General features: G+C 48.4%; 1 protein-coding gene and 1 long non-coding RNA gene across 2 annotated transcripts; one reads left to right on the forward strand and one right to left on the reverse strand.

Moving 5' to 3' along the window:
• The first annotated feature begins 481 nt into the window (after window positions 1-481).
• Window positions 482-25,168, forward strand: LOC123383350. Its single transcript, XR_006592956.1, has 3 exons — window positions 482-1,337; window positions 23,462-23,673; window positions 24,642-25,168. It is a non-coding gene; the product is annotated as an uncharacterized LOC123383350 (long non-coding RNA).
• Window positions 10,745-15,422, reverse strand: LOC123383349. The gene is made up of 4 exons (XM_045050723.1): window positions 14,922-15,422; window positions 13,164-13,355; window positions 11,382-12,575; window positions 10,745-10,981 (listed from the first exon to the last, which is right to left on the reverse strand). The coding sequence occupies exons 1-4, from the start codon at window positions 14,970-14,972 to the stop codon at window positions 10,745-10,747; spliced, it is 1,674 nt and encodes a 557-aa protein (XP_044906658.1). The 5' UTR covers window positions 14,973-15,422.
• Window positions 25,169-27,124: the final 1,956 nt, after the last annotated feature.

The following is a 27,124-nucleotide window of genomic DNA, read 5'->3' on the forward strand; positions in this document are numbered from 1 at the left end:
TCCTAGTTTATGGATGAAGGAATTGAAGAACAGAGAGGGCACGTAGTGTGTCCAAAGTCACAGAGCAGATAAATAAATGACAGGACCATGACTTGAAGGCAGGTCCACTCAACCCTGAGACCTATGTGCCGTCCATGACATGTGTGTGTCAAGGACGTGGGGAGGAGAAGACGTCATCATGCGGTAACAGTGAGATTCCAGTGGAGACTCAAGGGCGTCCAGTGTAAGTGTTAGGTCTCTGTATCCTTCCCATTTGGTGACTTTCCTCCCTCTTTAGCTACCAGGGGCCTGCTTCTTCAGAATAAATCTGCACAGGCTCTGGTTCATTCCCTGCTTTAAGATTCTGTCAAGATATACTTCCCGGTGCCTGGGTGGTTCAGTAGGTTAAACGTCCCACTTTGGCTCAGATCACTATCTTATGATTTGTGAGTTCGAGCCCCACATCAGGTTCTGTGCTGACAGCTCAGAGCCTGGAGCCTGCTTCGGATTCTGTGTCTCCCTCTCTCTGCCTCTCCCCTGCTCTCTCTCTCTCTCTCTCAAAAATAAACATTAAAAAGAGATAAACTTCTTGTCACTTCCAGTTGGAACCCCTCAACTCACTCTGACCACACACCCTAACCGAAAGCCACCTCCTTGCTTGGGACTCTACAGTTGTATCCGTCCCTCATGCCTGTTCCCACTCTTTATGGAAGACTCCAGCTTTACTTCTCAGATCGTCACTGTCTGGGTGGCCCCACTGCAGTAAACTGGGCCTTGGCCCTCAGATCTAACATAAAGGTTTTCCCTTCCGTATGAGCGCACAACTCAGTATGAGTCGACAGGTTAAAAAAAAAAAAAAAACACACATGTGGTACTCAGTTTATGTACAGCACAAAAGTCTCTTCCGTGATAGAAAACAATAATCTTAAAAATATGGTTACAATAGGGGCACCTGACCGGCTCAGTCGGCAGAGCCTGCGACTCTTGGTCGCAAGATTGTAAGTTCGAGCCCCATGTTGGGTGTAGACATTACTTAAAAATAAAATCTTAAAAAATATATATGGTTACTGTAGCCCTAGAAGAAGGGGAAAAAAAACTCCACCTTAAGCTCCTTGCTAAGTGCCTGCTGCATGACTTATTAAAGTGTTGCAGGAATCCCATTAATGTCAATATGAAAATTCCTTTCTTCAGAGCATTCGTGTAAGAATAGCAACAAACACTCAGCATTCATTTACGAAGATTTTAAGCTGCGAGCAACACCATCCTTTAAGCCGATCCAGTTGCACGGGTGCTCCCAAAGCCATGCTAAGATCGTCTCATCAGGATTCACTAGGCCTGAGGATTTTCTGTGTTAAAAGGTGGGTGTCAGGAAATGCCATAAAACTTTGTTAAGCTGATATGAATTAGCAAAAATGCTGCAGCCACTGTGTATAATCTTTGTTTCTTTGGTGAAGATATTGGCCAAGCCACATCTTGATGCTGTGGGTCTATTGTCTCCAGCTACTTACATTTTATTTGATTGATTGATTGAGACGGGGCGGGGGGGATGAGAGCAAGCAGGAGAGGAGAGGGGCAGAGGGAAAGAGAGAGAGAGAGAGAGAGAGAGAGAGAGCCGGACACAGGGCTTCACCTCACGACCATGAGATCATGACCTGAACCTAAGTCAAGAGTCAGATGCTTAACTGACTGAACCACCCAGGCGCACCACTACTTGCATTTTAAATGAACAAGATGGTTTTACTAAATGATGATACTTTCTAGGCAGTTGAGATATCATAGAATGTGGCATCATTCCAAAAAAAAACAAAAAACAAAAAACAAACAACAAACTGTAGAAACAAAAGGATCGCAAATGAGTCAACACTCAAGTTTGTACAGTCCAGGACCCTGGTATTGATAGCGACCAAGAGACCAATGATAGAAAAGAATGTAATCAGACAGCTTTAGACTCAGGAATTCATGCAAATATTTTCTTAAAGTTATCACGAGTCGAGCTTAAACGATCGGGTAACAGAATTGCCAAGAATTACGCGCCCTTCTGTGCTGCTGGGTATTAACTGCTTTTGACGCACTGTCTCGCCTTGATGTCTGCCTTCTGGATGCTCACTGATGATGATTTGTCTGACTCTGAGATAAGTCTCAGTCGGTTCAGGCTGCCATAACAAATACCATAGACTGGGTGGCTTCAACAACAACAAACATGTATTTCTCATGGCTCTGGAGCCTGGAAGCCCCAAATCACGGAGGCAGCATGACCAGATTCTGGTGGTGATTGGTGAGGGCTCTCTTCCTGGTTATAGCCTCACATGGCCATTTCTTGGTCCATGCACTATCACCTTGAAAGTGAAGGCTTCATGGAAACCCATTTGAAAATAAATTTCATATACTGAAAAAATAAAATAAAATAAAATAAATAAAATAAAAAAAAAAAGAAAGTGAAGGCTTCAAAATATGAATTGGGGGAGGACACAAATATTCAGTCCATGGCAACGTACTACTGTCCTGTTTCCACCTACAGCTTCTTTGTTCTCCTCGTCATATGAGTGCTGGCCTTGGTGAGTAACCAGCTTGCTTGAACCTCCTTCCCAGTGGTAACTGAAGGTAAATGGACACTGGAACCTTTGGAGAAGCATCGGGGGAGTATTCATTACATATGATTTCCATGGCACTGCAGAATGCTTCCCCAAAGGTACTCATCCTTCCCTTCAATTGCCGGACTCTGGGTCTGTGAACTGACTTAGATCTCGAAACCGGACGAAGGATCATGATTTTCTGTTGCAATGGCTGACACCGGCCTTTTGCTCCCCACATTGAAATTTCTAGGGCGTGTACAAGTCAACTATCACCCTAGTTGGCCACACTCTCGCTTGTCCCTAAGAATACCATGTCTATTCACCATCACTACAGATTACTGCAGGTCAAGGCATCCTGGGTGCTTCTCCAGTTTTGTGGCCTGTATTAGTCTACTCAGGCTGCCATATTAAAGTACGACAGACTGGGTGACTGAACAACAGGAATGTATTTCCTCACGGCTCTGGAGGCTACGAATCTGACATCAAGGCGTCACGAGGTTTGGTTTCATCTGAGGCCTCTCTCCGTGGCTTACAGATGGCTGCTTTCTCCGTGTCTTCACATGTCTTCCCTCTGTGGGTGTCTGCGTCCTGATCTCCTCTTCTTGTAAGGACACCAGATATTGGATTAGGACCCACCTCTATGATCTCATTTTGCCTTAATTATCTTTTCAAAAACACTATCCAAACTGTATCCAAACACAGTCGTTTGAGGTACTAGGGGTTAAGACTTCCACACATGAACTTGGGGAAGACGCAATTCAGCCCACGACAGGGCCTATTTTGATAATGACTTCGATCTTGCCTAGGCCAGTTAAGTATCGTCATTGGCTCCTGCCAGAACCTTCATTGACGTAAGGGGGCCCAGCTCCACCACAGCATCTCCTACTGTCAGTCCTGGTCTACAGACGACAACCACCATTGACCTTCACACACAGGGAAACTGGTGCCCCTGCTTACTGGTGCCTTCCTGGTGAACGACTGTCTCCTGGGCCCTCCAGGGAACATAGCCAGGTAGCAGATTATCTGGGCTCACATTGTAACTTCACTATCAAATTGCCACATCTGTGACACCTTGAACTTTCTGATTCCTTCCCCAACATGTAATCTGTTCTGGCATGTTCACTTCATTGATTGCAGCCATTGTTTGTCCGCCCCATTCCCCTGTTCCCCAGCTTCAAGCAGGACTGGATCCACAGGTCATTGCCAGGACATTAAACCTTGAACCCTGGGAGAGTGTTCCTATGTCAGTGAGTTCTCTCCTCTCCCCCTTATGTTTCTCCCCCTGGGAAAACCTGACAGTCCTAAGATAGGGGCATCCCCAGGCCCAGACCCGGACCCAGTGCTAACCGTTTCCTGTTACACTCGATGGATAAGGAGAGGTCAGCTGGGAAATCACTATTTATGGAAAATGTGAGGGTCTCCCTGGGCCCCTGAAGAGGAACCATGGACCCCTAAGAACCTGGAGGAGAGGAAGGTGGCCCTTGATATCATGATGATGTAGGACATGTCTGTGAGAAGGCTTTGGTTGCGTGACCGGATTCAGTGGCCTCTGGTCCTTAATTGAGCTCCTTACCTTCCCCTTTGCTCCCGTCAGTTGTCTTACTGGTTCCACCACCGGCCCCCAGTTTTGTAGCCTATATTAGAGCACTGGGGGGGAGTGCTCTTCATGCCCACGCTCTTACTGGTGCCTCCTAGACAGTCCCCACATCCGTTCGGCCCCGCTTTCGCTTCAGTGGGTCCCCTCTGCTCCAGCCCCAAGGCACCAGCCCCAATTCCGATCTCCTGCCCCCTCTATCCGGGGATTGCAGGGGCCCCGGCGCAAGTGCCCGGCTGATTCAGGAACCTCTTTTCTCTTCCTGCTGTTGGTGTCTCCTTCTGTCTCGTGGCAGCTGAGAGCATGTTGTCATATAGTCAAAGGTAACAGTTAGACTTGCACGGAACCACTCCTTTAGGGTCCTACCAAAGGACTTGTGAATCTTGAAAGTTCTGCCTTGGAATTAAAGCCTGCAGTTTTGTCTACTCCCTAATTTGGGTGGATGACGACATTCCTCCCTCGGACTAAAGACAGACGATTACTGAATGAGCCACCAGGGGGCAAAACTGCCTTAGTTTAGTAAATTCTAACTGTCTCCCTCTGTGTCTCTTTTTTTTTTTTTTCTTTAATGTCTTGAGAAATATCCACGTTTTTAATTTTTTTAACTTTTATTTATTATTGAGAGACAGAGCGACACGGAGCATGAGCAGGGGAGGGGCAGAGAGAAGGGGAGACGCAGACTCCGAAGCAGGCTCCAGGCTCTGAGCTGTCAGCACAGAGCCCCATGCGGGGCTCGAACCCATGAACAGTGAGATCATGACCTGAGCCGAAGTCGGTTGCCCAACCGACTGAGCCACCTAGGCACCCCACTAACTGTCTCTTTCTTATGACTAAGTATGCAACATTTGGAAAATATAGATAAACCAAGAGTAGAAAATAAAAATCACCTGATAGCCCATACCTCTGATAACCACTCAGAACATTACAACATTTTGTTTACATTCTTTTTCCCCTTTACCTAAATGTAAATAAAACTTTTTTTTTAATTTTTTTTTATTATTTTTATTTTTTTTAACCTTTTATTTTTTTATTTTTGAGACAGAGAGAGAGCATGAATGGGGGAGGGGCAGAGAGAGAGGGAGACACAGAATCGGAAGCAGGCTCCAGGCTCTGAGCCATCAGCCCAGAGCCCAACGCGGGGCTCGAACCCACGGACCGCGAGATCGTGACCTGAGCTGAAGTCGGACGCTTAACCGACTGAGCCACCCACACACCCCTAAATAAAACTTTTTAAATGTACTATTTCTCTACATACTATCTTGTTTCTACTCTGTAACAAAATCTTGTAAAAATCTTTCCTAGGTGTTATATATCCTTCTATGGCATTATTTTCTATTTAATTATCAAAAAAAAAAACCCTATCTAACATCATTGTGGTTAAATTTTTGTACATATAGAAGGGGAGGAAAAATTTTCCCTCTAACTTTCTAGATTATAAGTTCAGAACTCTCCCTGATAATAAAAGATAGAGGGGGCGGCTCAGGTGGTTAAGCATCCGACTCTTGATTTCAGATCAAGCCCTGATCTCACGGTCTGTGAGTTCAAGCCCCAAGTTGGGCTTTGTAGTGACAGTGTGGAAGCTGCTTGGGATTCTCTCTCTCCTTCTCTCTCTCTGCTCCTCCCTTGCTAGTGCTCTCTCTCTCTCAAAACAAATAAATAACCTTAAAAAAATAAAAGATTAACAGAAGAAAAACAATTTAAATAATATGTATATCCAGGAAAATGGACTAATTCCCCCAAATGGCCTAAGCTACCACTTTCAATACTATCTCCAGCTAAAGATAATGATGTTGGAGGTAGGAGGTGCCAGTTATGAGAGACTATGAGAAAAAGATTTAAGTTGCTGTCTTTTCCTTTGGTAAGTTTCTGGAGATTCAGAGTCATACCCTTCCTGGTACAGCGAAGGAGAAACCCATTCAAATGGAGATTTCTAGAGTGCCTGGGTGGCTCAGTTGGTTGAGTGACTCTTGATGTGAGCTCAGGCCTTGATACCAGGGTCGTGGGATCGAGCCCCATGTTGGACTCCACGTTGAGCATGGAGCCTACTTGGAGTTCCCTCTCTTTCTCTCTCTCTCTCCCTCCCTCTGCCCCTCTCCCACACACACACGTGCTCCCTCTAAAATAAAAAAAATTTTGGGGCGCCTGGGTGGCTCAGTCGGCTAAGCGTCCGACTCCGGCTCAGGTCATGATCTCACGGTCTGTGGGTTCGAGCCCCGCGTCGGGCTCTGTGCTGACAGCTCAGAGCCTGGAGCCTGTTTCAGATTCTGTGTCTCCCTCTTTCTCTGACCCTCCCCTGTTCATGCTCTGTCTCTGTCCCAAAAACAAATAAATGTAAAAAAAAAATTTTTTTTAATAAAAATAATTTTTAATTATTTTTTAATAAAAAATAATTTCCAAAATGGAGATTTCTCTTATAAATGTAAATGTCTCTTGCAGCTCCTGGGTGGCTCAGTCAGTTAAGGATCTGACTCTTGCTTTTGGCTCAGGTCATGATCTCACAGTGCGTGGGATCGAGCCCCTTGTCGGGCTCTGCGCTGACATTGCAGGGGCTACTTGGGATTCTCTTTCTCCCCTCTCTCTCTCTCCCCCTCCCCCTGCTTGTGCTCTCTCTCTCTCTCTCAAAATAAATAAATAAACATTTAGAAATAAGTAAATGTAAATGTCTTTTATGAAGGGGTAACTTCTTTGTTTTCAGAGCCTCTCCTATGTCTGCAGCCTCTCAAAAATAATCAGCCCAAAATAAATATGCCAAAGAGGCAAAATAATTGGGGACAGCAAAGTCTGCTCCCCTTCAACATCATTGATAAGCCCTTCATTGTAAGTTACCGATGACTCTAAGAGGGATGGCAATGCCATCCTTTTATGTTCGGGACACACATTGCCAAGTTACTTTCCACAAAGAGGGTGACAGATACTCTTTGCCCTGTCATTTGCAACGCTGTTCCTATTGTTAAAACAACGAAATTCAACCCAGTAAAATTTAAAGATCTAATTGGCTTTATTAAACTACTTATGAATCGGACAGCATTCCATCTAGCAAACAGAAAGGAGATCCCGAGGGCTACGGAACGGGAAAGGTTTTTAAAAGTAAAGAGGGAGCAGGGGAAAAAAGGAAATCATTATAGCAAAGAATCCATTGTTTTAGGCAAGGTCATCCTCCTAAAGGAAACGGAAAGCGTCTATCAGTAAATTTCCTAGTGCTGACCAGGAAATTCCCGTGTTGACTGGCGAAAGGTTACATTCCTAGGATGGTTGAAGCTGCAGTCGGGTTGGGTATTAATCCTGGGTTTACTGACTTGGGGCCTTAGTTTAGTGGCTCCATTATGGCCCTGCGGTTTTCTTTGTAGCACTAGCTTTCGAAATCTCTGCCAATTTGACAGGCAACATATTGCATCATAGTTGGTTTAAATTGTACCTCTTCAACAATCAGATGTAGAACAAATATTTACGGAGCGTTGATTCGGTCTCACGCTCCGGACACTGGAAACCCAGGGAATAAGGCACCAATAAGCCCGCAGATACGGGTTGCAGAGGAAATAAACCGGGTAGTGTGTAATAAATAGAATGTAAGGGGCATGCTCCTTAGCTACTGTTGGGAAGAAAACAAAAATTCCTTTCCACCTTCTAGGTTCTTTGGCTGGTCTATTAATTCAATTGATGTAAAACAGATGTAAAAGTAGATTTCCAAACCGAGCAAGCCAGCCTACCGAAGAGAATCTCTCTTAAAATAGGGTAGGGAGGCCACGAAGGAGGCAGAATTTATGCGCGTCCTCAGTGGGTGAAACTGTAAACGACAAACTTCTCAAGCCGGGTGCAGCCCTCAGCCTGGACTTAACTCCCTCCACATTCTCCACTGTGAAAGCCAACCCGGGAACAAATTTCAGTCCCACATTTACATATTAACCCAACCAGTCCCAGTTAACCTAGTTTCAATCCCTGTTTTGCTTTGAGGACCTACAGGAGAACTAGGCTTGTTGTTAGGAACCAAGTTCCTAGGCCCTAGGGAACGAGATTTGGCGCGAAGAACCACACGGCACTCCGACTTCGGCAGAGAGTCTGTACTGGTGCACCAGGGCTCCCCAGTGTTAGAAAGCGGGAGAGCCCCGATAAACGAGGTTACAGGTCTTTTATACCATTTGAGTTACATTTGCATACAGGCTGGTGGTAGGCTCCCTTCCCGGTGGTGGTTAGGGGTGTGGGTAATTTTGTCCTGGGGAAGCTTGGGAAATGAAGTTTCCTTCGGCTGATGCAACTTGGAGCCCGGGTTGCGAAGCGGCTGGGAACTTTCCGGTTAGGGTTGGGCGCGTAAGCAGGGTTACAGAAGCGAGATGAAAGCGGTTATTTATGTAGCAACCTGTACCTGTCTTGCGTAGGGAAAGGTGGGGGGTACAGCTCTCCCGGGGTCCGGATGTCTAACCGCAGATATCCTGTTTGCCAACTGGTTTTGTTACTTATGTGGAAGTACAAGCCCTGCAAGTGCGGCGTTACCGAAACTGAAGATAGGGTGGGGGTGTGTTATTAAGCTAAGCAGGGGTCTTTCATTCCCCCATTTTCTTTTGGCGTCGAATGAAACCTTTCATTCGATTGTATCTGGCCTTTCTGTGTCAAATTGTCTTAGTTGGTGGTACTGTTGAGTTAGGACCAAGGCCTGGATGACAGAGAGTCTCTCCCTTATGAATTGTACCAAGCGGTTGAGGATGCAAGGTCCGAACAACAGTATTAATAGTAGGAGTATTAAAGGGCCTATGAGGGAGGAGACTAGAGTGGTAAACCAGGGGGATTTGTTATACCATCCCTCAAACCAGCCTTGTTGAGATTCGAACAGCTTTTGTCTCTGTTTGAGTCTTTCCCTCAGCTTGGCCATGCTGTCTCTCACTATTCCTGTGTGATCAGCATAGAAGCAGCACTCTTCTTTGAGGGCAGCACATAACCCGCCTTCTTGTAAGAACAACAGGTCAAGTCCCCTCCGATTTTGTAAGACCACTTCTGAGAGGGAGGTTAGGGATCTTTCTAGTGCCGAGATGGATTCTTCTAGTGCCTGTATGTCAGAATGCATAGCAATTTGTAATCGCTTGAACTGATTAGTCTCTATGAGAGCTGCGGTGCCTGTCCCTATGCCAGCTGCTAAACTTCCCATAGTTAATCCCCCTAGGAGCAGTGCTACGGTGAGGGAAACTGGCTCTCTCCGGAATCTGCTGCCGGGTTCGTAATGGCCATAAATATATTCTGAGTCATGGTAGAAGATTTTTGGCCAAAGTTCAATTAGGATGCAATAATCTGTAGTAATATTGAGTACCTGGAGTGAGATGCATGGCGTGAGTCCGGTGTTACAGACCCAGTATGTTCTGTTGGGAGCGGTCAAATAATAGGGGCCCTGCCCGACTGATGTTACGGTCTGGCTGCAGAGATTCTGGTGTGAGGGTGGAACTTTGCCAATGCATAAGCCTTGGCCGGTGACTTCAGTTAGAGTGAGGCCGTGTCGAGGTGTAGTGCTACATTTCAGTGGGGCATTAGTGTGGTTAGTAAAATTTCCAATTATAGCAACTCCCTGATAGTAAGGGGGTTTAGCAGTTAGGCAGAGCCAACAGTTCTGAGTTTGATTTGGGGCCGTGAGGTTGAGAGTTAAGTATACCCCTTGTACAAGGTTTAGGAGTCTGTCTCCCGTGCCCGGTCGAGAGGGGGAAGTTGGGTGTCCTAGATTAGGGCTTAGAGTGGAATTAGCAGGGTTGACCCTCGGTGTCTGAGTTGGGGCCCTTGGTGGCTAGACTGGGATGGCTAGCTGGACCGGGGCCTTTTGATCGGCCAATACTAGGTTGGGCCTACGGTTTGGGTGATGGTATCTATTTTTAATTTTATTTTTAGAACAACTCCTCTATCTTTTCCCGGTAGATACCATCGGAGTCCCCATGTATAGCCCGTCTGCCATCCGAGAGCCCGTTTTCCTGAGTCTGTAAAGGTAATCTTAAGAGGTAGGGACAGGGGACTTTCCCAATAATGATACCCTTCAGTGCCCTTTTTATAGTAGCAAGTGTGTCCATCAGGGTCAGGTTTAGTGTAATTTCTTGTAATGGTAATTAAGTCCCAAGAAGAGGTTGGTTGCCAGTAGGCATCGCCAGTAGTTTCGCAGCCCCATGCCGAGCAGAAATATTCTTCATATCCCCCACATCGGTGTGCAGTGGCCCTATCTCTATTGTCTCGAGGGCAGACATAGAATTCTGCCTGGGCTAATCTACATCTGGCAGTGGGACTACTGCATCCATGGGCAGTCATCTGTTGGGTTCTTTCCCCCATGTGGGACTGCAGGTCCTTGGGGCTTTTAGTCGGGATATCCCAAGTGTCTAATCCAGCTGCCAGTTGGCAAAAATCAGGGGTAAGTGGGGGCCACCAAGTATTAAGTGCATGGTTGCCTTGGACCTCCCAGACAACTTCCCCACTCTGGGAGTAGACTTGCCAAGTCAAGGTATAAACCTGGTGTGGGTTCCCCTCCCCGACATTTTTAGCTCCAATTCCTGCCCCCAAGCTTGTGAGGGCCCACAGAAAGACCATTCCTGTTGGGGGTTTCATTTTGGGTTTGTACAGGGACAGGGTGGATTAGCAGTCAGACACGGGAGAGTCTTATCTTAAGAGGGTCCTCCGAACGGTGGAGCTTCCAGGTTTCAGGAGTTTCCGGTCCAGGGGTCCTTGGGGCTACCTTGGCGTGCGATGCATGAATCCAGGTGGCGATCCCGTCAACCTTTATGGCAGTGGGCGTGGTCAGCAGGACGAGGTAAGGTCCCTTCCAGCGAGGCTCCAATCCTTGAGAGCGGTGCCGCCGGACGTACACGGAGTCTCCTACCTGGAATGGGTGGCTAATTTGTGGATGTCCTGGCCGGTACAGTTCGGCCAGGGGGGTCCAGATTTGGGCCTGCACCGCTTGCAGCCCTTTTAGTCGGGCCTGTAAGTCAGTCTTAGGATCGGAGGGGGAGAAGGAATTGAGCAAGGTTGACAAAGGGGGGGGGTCCTCCATAAAGGATTTCATATGGGGTGAGCCCGAAACGGTTGGGCGTATTTCGGGCTCTTAACAAAGCCAGAGATAGGAGGCGTCTCCAATCTTTTAAGCCAGTCTCTAAGGTCAATTTAGTAAGGGTCTCTTTTATTGTTCTGTTCATTCTTTCTACCTGTCCTGAGCTCTGGGGTCTATAGGCACAATGTAATTTCCAATTAATCCCCAATGTCCTGGCGAGTCCCTGACTTACCTGGGAAACGAAGGCCGGCCCGTTATCTGACCCAATTACCTTGGGAAGTCCAAATCTGGGGAAGATTTCTTCTAAAATTTTCTTGGCTACCATGTGTGCCGTTTCTCGTCGGGTGGGGTAGGCTTCTACCCATCCTGAAAAGGTGTCTACAAACACTAGTAGGTACTTATATCCCGCATAGTGAGGCTTTACTTCAGTAAAGTCTATTTCCCAATAGACTCCCGGGCGGTTACCACGAGTCCGTCTCCCTTCTGGCACTCGGGTAGCCCCAGCGTTTACCTGTTGACAGACCTTACAGGCGGAGGTCACCTGTTCTATGAGGGTACTTGCCTTAGGGATTAAGAAGTCAGTTTTTTCAATCAGTAACTTCAGCTTCCGACTAAAGTGTGTCCAGGCGTGCATTTGTTGGATCATTGCCATGGCTTCTTTTTGGGGAAGGACTATCTTTCCTTCTTTTTCCCAGTCTTTAGTGTTTTGATTCTGTATAGCCCCTATGGCCTTTGCTTCCTCCTGGTCTTCTGGGGTATAAGTATGTATGATGGTTGTAAGATTGGTCTCTTCGGGTTTTGTGGCCAGGGTCAACGTTTCTGCCACAGCGACTTGCCTGGCCACTTGGTCTGCCTGTCTATTTCCTATTGCAATTGGGTCTTGTCCTTTCTGATGCCCGGGGCCATGAATTATGGCTACTTTTCGGGGAAGAAAAAGGGCCTTTAACAATGCAATTATTTCAGCTTTGTTTTTAATTTCTTTTCCTTCTGAGGTTAGTAGGCCCCTTCTTTCATAAATACTCCCATGTGTATGAGCCGTTGCAAAGGCATATCGGCTATCTGTGTATATGTTAGCCTTTTTCCCTTCGGATAGTTCTAGGGCCTTGGTGAGCGCTATTAGCTCAGCCTTTTGCGCAGACGTACCAGGAGGTAGTGGTTGTGCCCATATGATGTGGTGGCCATCTACTACCGCCGCTCCCGCCCTTCGGGTACCTGAGTCGATGTAACTGCTCCCGTCCGTATACCAAGAGTGATCCGCATCCGGGAGCTCTTGATCTTTAAGGTCTTCCCGTGTTCCATGGGTCTCAGCCAGTACCTGCCGGCAATCGTGTGTGCTCGGTTGGTCTTCTGGCGCCGGCAGCAACGTGGCAGGGTTTAAGGTAACCGGAGGGCCAAATTGGACGCGGTCCGTGTCCAGTAGGAGGGCCTGATAGTGAGTTAGGCGTGCGTTGGTTATCCATCGGTCCGGTGGCTGCCGCACTATGGCCTCTAAAGCATGTGGGGTGATAACAGTTAGTGGCTGTCCAAGGGTTAATTTGGCAGAGTCCTTGACCAGCATAACAGTAGCTGCCATGATGCGAAGACATGGGGGCCACCCGGCTGCCACAGGGTCCAACTTTTTGGACAGGTATGCTACTGGTCTCTTCCAGGGCCCTAATTTCTGGGTTAGGACTCCTTTTGCAATTCCTTGTCTCTCGTCTAGGAAGAGGACAAAGGGCTTGGAGGTGTCTGGCAACCCAAGAGCCGGGGCGGAGAGGAGTGCCTCTTTTAGGGCCTCAAAGGCTGACTGATGTTTTTCCTGCCAGGTGAAGGGTGCACTCTCTTTCGTGAGGGCATATAGGGGGGTGGCTAGCTCAGCGAATCCGGGTATCCATAAGCGACAGAACCCAGCAGTTCCCAGGAATTCACGTACCTCTCTGGGGTTCTGGGGCGGCGGAATGCGAGCCACAGTCTCTATACGCCCAGGGGTGAGCCATCTTTTCCCTTCACTCAGTATGTACCCCAGGTAGGTTACCTTGGTTTGGCAAATTTGGGCCTTCTTGGCGGATGCCCGGTATCCTTTTTCTCCTAATTCCCGGAGCAGATGTCTGGTACCTAGTATGCAGGCTTCCTTTGTGGGGGCGGCTAGAAGAAGGTCATCCACATATTGGAGTAGAGTTACTTCTGGATGTTGGGTCCGGAAGTCAGTCAGGTCCCTGTGAAGAGCCTCATCAAAGAGAGTGGGGGAGTTTTTGAACCCTTGGGGTAAGCGGGTCCAGGTTAATTGGCCTGAAATTCCTTTTTCAGGGTCCCTCCATTCAAAGGCAAACAGTTCCTGGCTCTGGGGGGCCAGGGGTAAACAAAAGAATGCATCTTTTAGGTCTAGTACCGTGTACCAAGTGCGGTCTGGGCTCAGGGTGCTGAGCAAGTTATAAGGATTGGGGACCGTAGGGTGGATGTCCATTGTCCTTTTGTTGATTTCTCTTAAATCTTGGACGGGCCTGTAATCCCGGGTGCCAGGTTTTTTTACTGGCAAAAGAGGGGTATTCCAGGGTGAGCGGCAAGGTCGCAGGACCCCAAGCTCTAGAAATCTGGTAATGTGTGGCTGAATGCCCATATGGGCCTCCTTGCTCATGGGATATTGCCTGATGGATACAGGCATTGCCGTGGGCTTTAGGTCAATTATGATTGGGACTTGGCATTTGGCTCGACCGAGCCCTCCCGTTTCTGCCCAGGCCTGGGGAAAGTCCTGCAGCCAGGCTTCGAGGAGGTTAGTGGTGACCGGGGTTTCAAAGAGTCTGTGTTCGTCTTGTAAGGACACAGTTAAAACTTGGATAGGCTGGCCGTCCCGGTTTAGCACTTGGGCCCCCGCTTTAGAGAAGTGGATCTGAGCTCCAAGCTTGGTTAGGAGGTCTCGTCCTAGAAGGGGGTATGGGCATTCGGGTACTACCAGAAAGGAGTGTGTCACCGTCCCTTGCCCTAAGTCAACTGTACGGCGGTTAGTCCATTTGTGAATTTTTCTTCCTGTCGCTCCTTGGACCCAAGAGGTACGAGAGGACAGAGGCCCGTTTGCCTTGGTTAAGACCGAGTGTTGAGCTCCTGTGTCCACCAGGAAGGTGGTGGGATGCCCCCCTACAGATAGGGTTAGCCGGGGCTCGGGGGGGGGCTCCGGAGCCCTGACATCCCTATTCGCTCTCTTCGCCTAAGGCGAGCACAGAGGCAGGTTTCTTTGAGTTCCTGGGGCGCTTAGGGCAGTCTTTGATCCAGTGCCCGCGTTCTTTGCAATAGGCACACTGGTCTTTTTCTACTTTGGGCCGCCTCTTCATTTCCCCTGACTTTCCTGTTCTATTTTCTGTCACTACAGCTGCCAGGATTTTGGTTAGATGTTTATCTCTCTTTCGATCTCTCCGTTCCTCCCGTGCTTCCTGCTCTTTTGCTAGCCTAGCCTCCTTTTCCTCTGGAGTCTCCCTTTTGTTATATACCTTTTCTGCCTCCCTAACTAGTTCCTGCAACCCATAGGTTTGAATCCCATCTAGCCTTTGGAGCTTTCCTTTTATATCAGACGCTGCCTGATCTATGAATGACATGGCCACGGTAGCCTTATGTTCTGGAGCCTCGGGGTTAAACGGAGTATACATCCGAAACCCCTCTAGAAGCCGTTCCATAAAGGCTGCGGGGCTTTCCTCTTTTCCTTGGATTATGGTCCTTACCTTGGCCAAATTGGTGGGCCGTTTTCCTGCCCCCTTGAGACCCGCCAACAGAGCCTGGCGATAGATTCAGAGACTCTCCCTACCTGGAGCCGTTTCATAGTCCCAGTCCGGGCGGGTGAGGGGAAACCCCTCATCTATTTCGTTGGGGAGCTGAGTTGGAAGACCTCCAGGCCCCGGCACATTTTTCCGGGCCTCTAGGAGAACTCGTTGCCTTTCCTCGGTAGTCAAAAGGACCTGTAAGAGCTGCTGACAGTCGTCCCAAGTAGGCTGGTGTGTGAGGAGGATAGATTCTATCAGTGAGGTTAGGGCCTGGGGTTCTTGGGAAAAGGAAGGGTTATGAGTTTTCCAATTATAAAGATCAGATGCAGAGAATGGCCAATACTGGACAGTCCGGTTGACAGTCCGGAGAGGAAACAGGGAAGATTGCCAAGTGGGAGGGCCGTTCGGGTCGTCCGATCGCCGGAGACGGAGGCGGGGGGTCCGAGGTGGGGTCTGGGGAGTTAGATCGGGTGGGGCTGGAGTAGAGGATGGGGCTGACGTGTAGGCGGGGGAGGAAGTTGGGGAGGGGGAGGAGGAACTAGGGGCAGAAGGGGAAGTAGGGGGTACCGGGGACAAGACGGGGGCCAGGGGTAAATTATAGGGTGGGGGTTGTAAGAGGGGGTTGTGGGGCGGCGAAGACAAAGCGTCTAGGAGGAGAGGGTCCCTTTGGGACTCATCGGGAAGAACTGGTTTGGGCGGATCTGAAGTTTGGGCTGAGGCTCGGTTTTTTGAGGTTTCCAGGGGTAGGAGGGTAGACTGAGATGTGGGGCAGGAAGGGAGGAAGGGTTTCACCCATGCCGGAGGATTCCGGATGAGATCCTCCCAGGTGAGGATATAGGCCACTTGATCTGGATGACCTTGTGGTCCAGGATCCATTACCTTCATCTTAACCTGTAATATAACAGAGAGGTCAAAAGTCCCGTCCCGGGGCCACCCTACGTAGAGGGTGGGCCACTCCGACGAACAAAAAGTTCGCCACCGACCTTTTCGAACCTCAACGGATAGATTGTGGGCTCTTGCCTGGACGTCCGAGAAATGAGTCAGAGTGAAAGATAGAGGAGTAGTCAGTGTCTGTCCCACGGCTGCGTCGTCCCGTCCACGCGTCCACGCATGCGCACTCACACACACACGAATATGACTACAATATCGATACAGATCAGACAACACAGACTAGACAACAACCAAGGAGCCGCGCGGCCAGGTATTCAGATTCAGATGGCAGGGGAGGCCTGCCTTCGGATTTGGGGAGTCTGACGAACTGGTCAGTTCTCCCCTACAAGCACCACTGAGGCGTCCCTCGGGGCCGGGGTGTGAAGGTTCAGGACACGTCTGTCCTCCTTCAACACTCCTAATGAGGTGGCCGGCCGGCCTCAGAGTTCAGAGTACAGAGACAGAACACAATACCTGTATGCAGACAAAGGTACAAAGGTCCGTCCTCGGTCAGTCCGTCAGTGGTGGCCCGGGCCGAATAGTCGTCTACCGACGGGGCCGGGGTTCTCCGGCCGCCTCTCGATTCCTGGCCAACGCACCAAATGTTGGGACCCAAGCCCCTAGGGAACGAGATTTGGCGCGAGGAACCACACGGCACTCCGGCTTCGGCAGAGAGTCTGTACTGGTGCACCAGGGGTCCCCAGTGTTAGAAAGCGGGAGAGCCCCGATAAACGAGGTTACAGGTCTTTTATACCATTTGAGTTACATTTGCATACAGGCTGGTGGTAGGCTCCCTGCTCGGTGGTGGTTAGGGGTGTGGGTAATTTTGTCCTGGGGAAGCTTGGGAAATGAAGTTTCCTTCGGCTGATGCAACTTGGAGCCCGGGTTGCGAAGCGGCTGGGGACTTTTCCGGTTAGGGTTGGGCGCGTAAGCAGGTTTACAGAAGCGAGATGAAAGCGGTTATTTATGTGGCAACCTGTTCCTGTCTTGCGTAGGGAAAGGTGGGGGTACAGCTCTCCCGGGGTCCGGATGTCTAACTGCAGATATCCTGTTTGTCAACTGGTGGAAGTACAAGCCCTACAAGTGAGGCGTTACCGAAACTGAAGATAGGGTGGGGGTGTGTTATTAAGCTAAGCAGGGGTCTTTCCTTGTCTCTTCGCCGTTGGAACTCGGCCCCCTCTTAATCTTCCTGCGAACACGAATCTAGTGTCTCTACCGGAGTCTGTGTCTCCCAAATTGCAATTTTAGTTGCCCAACCCAATGCCCATTTGCTTATATTCTCAGTGGATTCTTTCTTGGTTGAGACAGATTAGCAGGAGGAAAAACCAAAGTTTAATAACATGTTCTTTAACAAGAAAACCCCAGGCCCAAGTTGGTGTCACGTAGACCGAGTTCCCGAACTGGGGGTGAATACCTAATCTAACTGCAGTTTCAGCCTCCCCCCAGAAATGTGGTCTTAAACAGTCAGGAATTTTTCGGTCAGCACCAAGGAGTCAGCGTCCTGATTCTCCAAAGAAAGGTGAGGTTTTTTTTGGCTTTGTTTTTTCCCTAGTGACTTCTTGCCCCACCCCCCTGTTAAAACCTTCCACTTTGTGGGACTCCTTGAAGCGCCCTCTATTTGCTAGATGGGATGGGGCCCAATTCATGAATCGTTTAATAAAGCCAATTGAATCTTTTAAATGGACTTGGTTTTTTGTTACTAACAATGTGTATCTCTGGTGTATGTGGGAAGAGACCCAGAAAACCAGGGTAACTCTACAAAATGGCTGAAGGCATCACCTTAACTACCGCCTTCAGCTGAAGACAAAAGGGGGGAGTGCCTGCTGGCTCAGTTACGAGAGCATGTGACTCTTGATCTCAGGGTCGTGAGTTCAAGCCCCACATGGGGTATAGAGATTACAAAAAAAAAAAAAAAAAAGTAAATAAACTAAAAAAGAGGAAGATGTTGGGGGTGGGGAGTCAGTTTGGGGAGGCTAACAATGGGGAAAAGTACGGTGGACCAGGGTAAGTTTGTTAAGTTTGTTATGCAGATTTAAATCGTTACCCTTTCCACTGGTAAACGTTTGTATAGGTTTCGAGCCATCCCCCTCTTCCTGGAACAGAGGAGGAGACACTCTTACAAATGGAGATTTCTCCTATAAATGGAAATGTCCGATACAAAATGATGAGGGGGATAAGGCAAGCTGATACCCCACAAATGCCACCCCCGCCTTGGGATATGTGTGATATTCCTCAGGCACGCCTGGCTGCCCAAGGACAAAGGAAAGGAAAGAAAACGAATGGTTAACTGATAGAGATCACAGTCCTGCAGGACAGAAATCTCCATCAGTTTACAAATATCTCAGTAAACTACAAGCAAAGGGCAATCTTATCAATAGCCTAACCTCCAGACATCTGTGGACTCAGTTTCCTGGAGCCCCAACGTCACCCTCCCCTCCATAGTGATGTGGGGAACAAAGGCAAGAAGGAAGTGGCAGTCAAATTAAATTTCCTTATAACTTGCAGCCCTTTGACACATCCTTGAGGCAAATACGGAGTGTGACCTTTCTCCGGGAACCCCCTACTGTCTTAATGTTAATGCCTAACTAGAGGGAAAAACAATCTTAGCTTGACAATAGCTAGGCCTCCAGTAGCCTGGGAGTCTTCTTTAGCATATGAAAATCTCTGGAAGCTTCCCCTAGGTTTTAGGTCCCCCAACTCCCAACTATAGAGCCAGTCTCTCCTCAGGGTCCCAGGGCAGCTCTTCCGGCCCACGGGTCCTGTCCCTGTGCTTTCATAAAATCACCTTTTTCGCACCCAAGACGTCTCAAGAATCCTTTTTTTGGCCGTCGGCTCCGAACCAACCCCATCACCCCAAAAACCTCATCACAAAATGGCAACTTATAACTGGGTTTGGGGAGAATAATAAATATGCCAGAGAAGCGTATTTTGGGGTGGCGAAATTTGCTCCCCGTCACTGCTGATGAGGTTAAACGTTGCCTTCCCTTAGGCTCTTCAGCTACCCTGTTTCTTCTATCGTGAACTGGGGTGCGGTGGGGAGTGGGGGTAAAGGGAAGCTGACAAGAAGCTTGCTGCCATGATACGGATGTCCTACATCTTGGAAAGCGCACACTCCAGTCCTCGGCCATCCTCTCTGGGCTGCGACAGTGAAATGCTGAGGTGGCCTGCCTCCTGTCTCACCGCAAAAGCAGACACAAGTGCATCAGGCCCAGAATGGGTACACCCCCAACACACACACACACACACACACACACACACACCCAGGGTAAGCCACTGCTTGTGATGAGGGATGGCCAGAAGGAAATGATCACCCCAAACCCCTGAGCAGAAGCCCCGGGCTCTCTCTTCAGCCTCACACGGACTCACAGGTGGGAGGCTTTAAGCCTGAACATTTATAATTATAACGACAGCGCATGATGTGGAAAGGTTGGGGTTCAGAGGTCAGGAATTCTAAGGAAAGGGAAAGACCAATAGTTAACTGATAGAGGTCACAGTCCTGCAGGACAAGTCTCCATCCGTTTACAAATGTCTTAGTACATTACAAGAAAAAGGCAATCTTGTCAATAGCTTAATCTCCAGAAACCTACAGACTCCGTTTTCTGGAGCTCCAACATCACCCTCCCCTCCATAGTGATGTGGGGAACAAAGGCAAGAAGGAAGTGGCAGTCAAATTAAATTTCCTTATAGCCTGCAGCCCATTGACACATCCTTGAGATAGGCAGAGTATATAACATTTCTCCAGAACTGCCTACTGTCTCAATGTTAATACCTTACCACCCAGAAAACAACCTTAGCTTCTGGACAATAGCAAGGCCTCCGGCATCTTAGGAGTCCTCTTTAGCATATCAAAGCCTTCTGGAGGCCTCTCTTTTACCTCCCTCTCTCCCAATTCCATAGAATATAATCAGTCCCTCCTCACAACCCCAGTACAGCTCTTTCTGCCCCAGGGTCCTATCCCCGTGCTTTAACAAGATCACCTTTTTGCACCAGAGACGTCTCCAAAATTCTTTTTGGCTGTCAGCTCCTGACCCCCACCACTCCAAAACCCCATCAGTTTTATTAAAGTACAGGCACAGGACTTGTGGGCAGAAAGAGCTGTGCTGGGGTTGTGAGGCATGGCTGATTCTATACTTGCAAGTTGGGAGGGAGTTAGGGATAGCCTAAGTCTTTAAGGAATTTGGAAGCAAGGTTTCCAGGACCTTGAGGGGTCATTTACTAGTGTCTAGTAAACTGTTAGTCATGAGACCCTTCAGATATATGTCAGTGGGCCGTATGCTTGGAGGATAATTGTTCACATATATGGGGGGGGGGGGCGTGTAGAGATAAAGGAAGTTTCCAAAGGGTTTTTATATATTATGGGGCACCTGGGTGGCTCAGTCGGTTAAGTGTCCGACTTCGGCTCAGGTCATGATCTCACAGTTCGTGGGTTCAAGCCCCGCATCGGACTCTGTGCTGACAGCTCAGAACCTGCAGCCTGCTTCGGATTCTGTATCTCCCTCTCTCTGCTCCTCCCCTCCTCGATCTCTCTCTCTCTCTCTCTCTCTCTCTCAAAGATAAATAAACATTTTTTTAAAAATTAAAAAAAAAGAAGACTTAACAGGATCCTGGAGGTCAGGATAATGTTAAGCTAAGATTGCCTTTTGCCCTTAGCAAAGTGTCAACATCGAGGCAGCTGAGCTCCTAGAGGGAGGTCAGTCTGCCTGTTTCAAGGACTTGTCAGTGGGCTGTAAGTAGTAAGGAAATTGAATTTTTTTGTCTTGCCTTTGTTTCCCACATCAATGCACACTCCAACTGTGGAAAAGTCCACTGGGTACCATAGTTCTCCCTCTGCTCCTGTGGTTTTAGTGGGATCACTGTATGAGTTTCAGGTGGACAGCATAAAGGCTTGGCCTACATATATTGTGAAATGATTACCACAATAGGTTTAGTTAACATCCATTATCTCATATAGATACAATAGAAAGAAATGGAGAAAAAAATGTTTTCTTTGTGACGACAGAACTCTTAGTGTTAGCGAGCCCTCCTGCTCATCTGTAGACCCCAACAGTTACAATCAAAAAGAGACAAGACCGCTTAACTCATGCTTCAACTAGGACCCATTGCGCTTATTTCTTATTGCATTTTCTTGGGGCATTGACAACGACTGGAACATTCCAACCGCCAGACCAGAAAAGCCCCGACAGCAGTGGAATGAATGCCCAGAAGACCACACCCAACGCATCCCCTTCCCTGCCCGCGATCATGGACTGAATACATACGGACCGCACCCCCACCCCCACCCCCATACCTCCCTCCCACCCGCCGATGCTGGCACCTGAAATACATTTCTCTCTTTCTCTTTTCCAAACCTTTGTCTCTTGAGTTATTTGGCTTCTCTCGTGACGAACTTATCAGAGTTTGGCAACAATTTGGCAAACTCCACCAGGAGCTGTGGTCTCGATTTGTCCAGCACCCTCAGGATTCTCTGGGCCAGAGCAGTTGGCCCCACAGCACAAGGGCTCACCTGTTCCATTTCCAGAGTTAGTAGCCATGATGGATCAGTCGGTAAAATTAGGATTCACTCTCTTAAACTTCCCTATCGCACAGCTGTTTAGCTGTAGTCATGTTGTATATTACATCCCTAGTACTTACTTGTCTTATACCTGGAAGTTTGCACCTTTTGAGCACCTTCCCCAAGGGCACCTCCCTGCCACCACCCCTGCCCCTGGTAACTACAAGTGTGATCTCTTTTTCTGGAACTTGAGTACCTTAGTTCTTGATCCCTGTCTTCTGGGTGGGCAAAGGAAGGGTTGTTACCATGACAGTAGGACAGCAAGCCATGGAGCCCTACGTAGAAGCGACTATGACTGTGGTGGCTGATTCAAAGGGGTCACCGAAGTCGAAATACAGTGTCAGAACCAAGGATGAACAGGTAGGTAGGTAGGTAATGAAAAACATCAGACGTTCATTTGTTGAGCCCAAGTGGGCAGCCATTCAGAATCGGAAGCTTGGCTTACTGTTGCAGACCTCTGTCTCCCTCCACACCCCCGGATGACTGCTTCCTCCCCCACCAGGACTTCAGCTGCTTTATAAAGGGGTACAGAGGGGAACTTGCAGGGGGGAGGACTTCAGCTTTTATGACTGTTGGCAACAAGCAGCCGAGTCCCCAGCAAAGGGCGCTGGTCACAGACGTGGCCAAGGGCTTGAGGTGTCCGTGTGTGAGGAGACACAGGGGGAGGAGAGAGATGTGCAGGTACCTCTCGGGGCTGGGAGAGGAAGGAGGAAAAGCCTCCAGCCCTTTCCCCCATGCTGACCTCCTCCAGTCCTGTCCCCTCCCCATTCCCTCCTCCCAGGCAGAAATGCCCAGAGCTGCTGAATTTAACTGATTAGGGTCTGGGTCAAGCTCTCAGTGAAGAGAAGCACTTCAAGTGACCCTGTGGATGGGGCCCTCTGTACCGATTCAATCCACTGTTGTGAAAATGTGTAAGGACAGTGATGTGTTCCAGGCTTGTACTACAAATGCTCATAAAGCATAAGAGAATCTCCCGCTCAGGGCACTGACACAAGTCGACAAATGCCCCTGTGATTTATTACAGTGCGTGTGAGGGGGTGGCTGTCAGTATTTAGCGCGATCAACTCCCTGGCTCCACACTCCCGCTCCATGGGCAGGACTCGGCTGCTCTCACAAGTTCGGCCAATCCTTCCCTTGATGAAACCTGTTATATTTTTACCGACCCTGGGGCTGTTGTCGATGGCCTAGCCATTTAATCTGCCAGTTGAAAGAGTTAGACTGGCAGATTAAAGACACCTTTCGGGGCACCTGGGTGGCTCAGTCACTTGAGTGTCCGACTTCAGCTCAGGTCATGATCTCGTGGTTGGTGCGTTTGAGCCCCACGTCGGGCTCTGTGCTGACAGTGCAGAGCCTGCCTGGGATTCTCTCTCCCTCTCTCTCTGCCTCCCCCTCACTTGAGCTCACTATCTCTCTCTCTCTCTCTCTCTCTCCCCGCCTCAAAATAAATAAACTTTATTTTTTAAAAAGACACCTTTCTTGGGGCACCTGGCTGGTTCGGTTGGAAAACCATGTGACTCCGGATCTCTGGGTTGTGAGTACGAGCCCCACTTTGGGTATAGAGACTACTTAAAAAAAAAAAGACACCTCTCTTTGGAGTCACAGAGTGTGGAAACCGACTACGGATGCTTATGGGACTGTCTGGGTCACTCACAGAGATGCCCACAGTAAAGGGCCGTTCTCCAATGAGACCAACTAAAATCAAGCTGCTGATCAAGCCTGCACTACCCAGATTGCCATCAGACATGGCGGCACATCTACCATCAGGGACTGGGCACAAAGTACAGGGCCCTATGTTTCTGATGCAGAAGCCACGGCGACAGGCCACATTTGTGACTCTTGCAACGAAGGAGACCACGTTGCACTCGGCATTGACCCTGCTCGCTCCTGACGGGTTGACTACATCAGACCTCAGACTGTGTGTACCTCTCGGTGCTACCAATGGTCTCACCACTTTTGATACGTTTTCAGGTCACACGTTGCCGTTCCGGTCTGATCAGCTGACTCCCAGCACACTGTTGCGGCTTCCGTCGGTCTTATCTGTGGCGTGCTTTCCGCTCTCCAATCCACTTGCAGCCTGGCAAACGGTGCGTCTTTTTTCCTCAGGCGTCACCCCGGAACGGGCCAATAGTCAAAACGGTTTGATGCACTTTCCGCACTGCATTAGTATCTGCTATCGTGGAGCTCTGGAACGCCACCTGCCTCTGCTTCCTCTGGGTCCTCACACCTTGGTGGGGCAATTTGGTCACTGAATGCAGGTCCCCAGCAAGGGATCTCTTGGCGACGCTTAGGATGAAAACAGCAGGGGCTGATTGAAGGTAAGACGAAGTTACAGGTGTTTGTACGGGACATGGCGACTGTGTGGCGGTGGAGGAAAAGTGCCAACGCTAGGAGCTTGGGAGAGAATTCCGTTAGACCTCTGAAGGATAGGGGACAATTAATACTGCTTTTGTTCCCTGGGTCCGGCATTGCCACTGGAGTCCAACAGCAGCTGCACTGGCACTCCGACCTGCTGCTGAGTCTGTAGTCCCCTTCCACGTGCTATGAAAACAGAAAAACTCATGTGCATATGCTGGCCGGAGACTATTTTATTCCTGACGCCATGAATGGCAGCTCCTGAAAAGTCACACGTGTCAACACGGGATGCAGTACAATTCCTATGCTTGTGACACTTGGGTGGCCCTGGGTTATGTGTGATGGCTAACAGTCTGGCCTTGGACTATATCCTTACAGTTTCTTTTTTTTTTTTTTTTAATTTTTTTTCCAACGTTTATTTATTTTTGGGACAGAGAGAGACAGAGCATGAACGGGGGAGGGGCAGAGAGAGAGGGAGACACAGAAATGGAAACAGGCTCCAGGCTCTGAGCCATCAGCCCAGAGCCCGACGCGGGGCTCAAACTCACGGACCGCGAGATCGTGACCTGAGCTGAAGTCGGACGCTTAACCGACTGCGCCACCCAGGCGCCCCTAGCCTTACAGTTTCAAAGAAGACTTAGTCCCCGGGGACTTTTTCAGAGTTGGGTGAGACCAGGACTCTGGGAGGCAGGGATGAAAATCGTTTATAAGACAACTTAAGCAGATTTGACCCCACACGCTGGTGTTCTGATGAATCAGTGGCATGCTCATGTAAAAATTCAAATTTGGCTAAGAATGTGATGGGCTAAAGGGTGCAGTGTTGGGGGAGGCAATCCACCACGGGCCGGGCCGTCGGTGCCTTCGCACATTTTTTTGCCGGGCATGCCAAGACTGGAAGGCCCTGACTGCTCTTTACCTGGCTTTTCTCGAGATGGTTTTTGCGTCACGGCAAACAGCCTTGAGGGATGAGGTGATGTCTCCCCCCACACAGACAAGGCTTGTTTCCACTTGCTGTCCTACACTGGAGTCCACTGCGTGCGCCAACACCCATGATAAGTCTGCTGCATCACCTCCGTGGGACTTCGGGAGCGTGGGAAACCAGCACGGGCACTCGGCAGATCCCCTGGAAGTTGCTTTGCTGGGAGTAATAAGGTCATTTTCTCAGACTCGGGAATCTTGTGTCTTTTGCCAATATCGGCGAAGCAGTAACAAGTTAACTTTTTAGCCTATACCTATGGTAAACTCTCAGAGCTGGTAGAATTCTTGACATCACCCTGTGTTTTCATTTCCTTACCAGCGACTTCCAAAGAGCACAGGTTTTTCATTTTGATAAAGTCTAATCTACCAATTGTTTCTGTCTAATCTACCAATTGTTTCTTTTGTGGATCATACTTTTTTTTTTATTTTTTTTTCAACGTTTTTTATTTATTTTTGAGACAGAGAGAGACAGAGCACGAACGGGGGAGGGGCAGAGAGAGAGGGAGACACAGAATCGGAAACAGGCTCCAGGCTCCGAGCCATCAGCCCAGAGCCCGACGCGGGGCTCGAACTCATGGACCGCGAGATCGTGACCTGGCTGAAGTCGGACGCTTAACCGACTGCGCCACCCAGGCGCCCCTGTGGATCATACTTTTATGTCATGTATAAAAACTCTTTGCTCAATCCCAGGGCACACACAGCTTTTCCTGTGCTTTCTTCTGAGAATGTTTGCAGCTTTATGTTTTACATTTAGATTTGTAATCCAGTTTGGATGAATTTTTGAATAAGGTGTTATTTTTTAGGTCAAGGCACAATTTTTCTTTTTCTTTCTTTCTTTCGTTTTTTTTTTTTTTTTTTTTTTTGACTATTGACGTTCAATTATTTCAACATGTTTGCTGAAAGGCAAAAAAAGCTTTGAATTGCTTCTTCATCTTTGTAAAGTATCAACCAGCCATATATGTGTAAGTCGATTTCTGGACTCTATTTTGTTCCATTGATACGTGTGTTTATCTCTTCTTCAATACCATGCTGTTACATTATGGTATGGTAGTTTACAAAATAAGGGGCGCCTGGGTGGCGCAGTCGGTTAAGCGTCCGACTTCAGCCAGGTCACGATCTCGACTTCAGCCAGGTCACGATCTCTAGGTCGTGAGTTCGAGCCCCGCGTCAGGCTCTGGGCTGATGGCTCAGAGCCTGGAGCCTGTTTCCGATTCTGTGTCTCCCTCTCTCTCTGCCCCTCCCCCGTTCGTGCTCTGTCTCTCTCTGTCCCAAAAATAAATAAACGTTGAAAAAAGAAATTAAAAAAAATAAATAAATAAAATAGATAAAATGCAAACATAAGACTTCGTCCTATTTATGTTACAGAATGTGTTTCCTGCAGTGTGGAAGGAGAATATAATTCACATTGCACACTGTATGAAATCGCCATGAAATATTAAATAATTAGACGGTTGGGTTATAAATGCTTTATATTATGCAGAAACCTTTGGTGTTTTAGTGATATTTGGGAAAATTGTTTTGGATGAGATGAGAAGCATTATTATTTTTCCCATTTAAATGAACAAAAGAGGGGTGCCTGGGTGGCTCAGTCTGTTAATCGTCCGACTTCAGCTCGGGTCATGATCTCACGGTCCGTGAGTTCGAGCTCCGCGTCGGGCTCTGTGCTGCCAGCTCAGAGCCTGCGGCCTGCTTCGGATTCTGTGTCTCCCTCTCTCTCTGCCCCTCCCCTCCTCACACTCTGTCTCTCTCTGTCTCAAAGATAAATAAAAACATTAAAAAAATTTAAAAAAAATAAATGAACAAAAGATAGAATTCTGCCATCCAAAAATGTGACATCCAACATATTTCCAGTAATAGATTAGTTCAAATAATGAAGAGTGCCTATACAGTCTTTTTCCACACTTAAAATTCTAAATAAAACAAACAGCAACAACAATGTTGGGGTTCAGAGGTGCCTGGCTGACTCAGTTGGTAGAGCATGTGACCCTTGACCTTGGGGTTGTGAGTTCAAGTCCCATGTTGGGTGTCGAGATTACTTTTTTTAAAAAAGGTAGGGTTCAGGGCAGTCTGCCCTAAAATATGCCACTTTGGCATATTGATTATTTTGAATTAAAGTTACTTAAGAGAGCGGTATGGACTCCATGTTGGGCGTGAAAACCTAGTGAAAAAAAAAGAGGACATAGGCAGAGGAGGTGGGAGGGAAGAAATAATAAAGTCACTTAAGAAAGAGCCAGTGCGAGAAGGACACTCTGCCCCCCCTCTGCCCCCCTGAAAACAGGAAATTAATTTCCCATGTGAAAGGTACCATCCCTGTACCAGGAGAGTAGAAGGCATCCTTATCACCAGAAGTAGGGAATTCAGAGCCAAGAAGGCTTTATAAACAAACTCTGTTACTTCACCAATTCACTGCCCTAATCCCAAACTTCTTTGTCTCAT

This window comes from Felis catus, chromosome X (assembly GCF_018350175.1).
Source record: "Felis catus isolate Fca126 chromosome X, F.catus_Fca126_mat1.0, whole genome shotgun sequence".
NCBI classification, from domain to species: Eukaryota; Metazoa; Chordata; class Mammalia; order Carnivora; family Felidae; genus Felis; species Felis catus.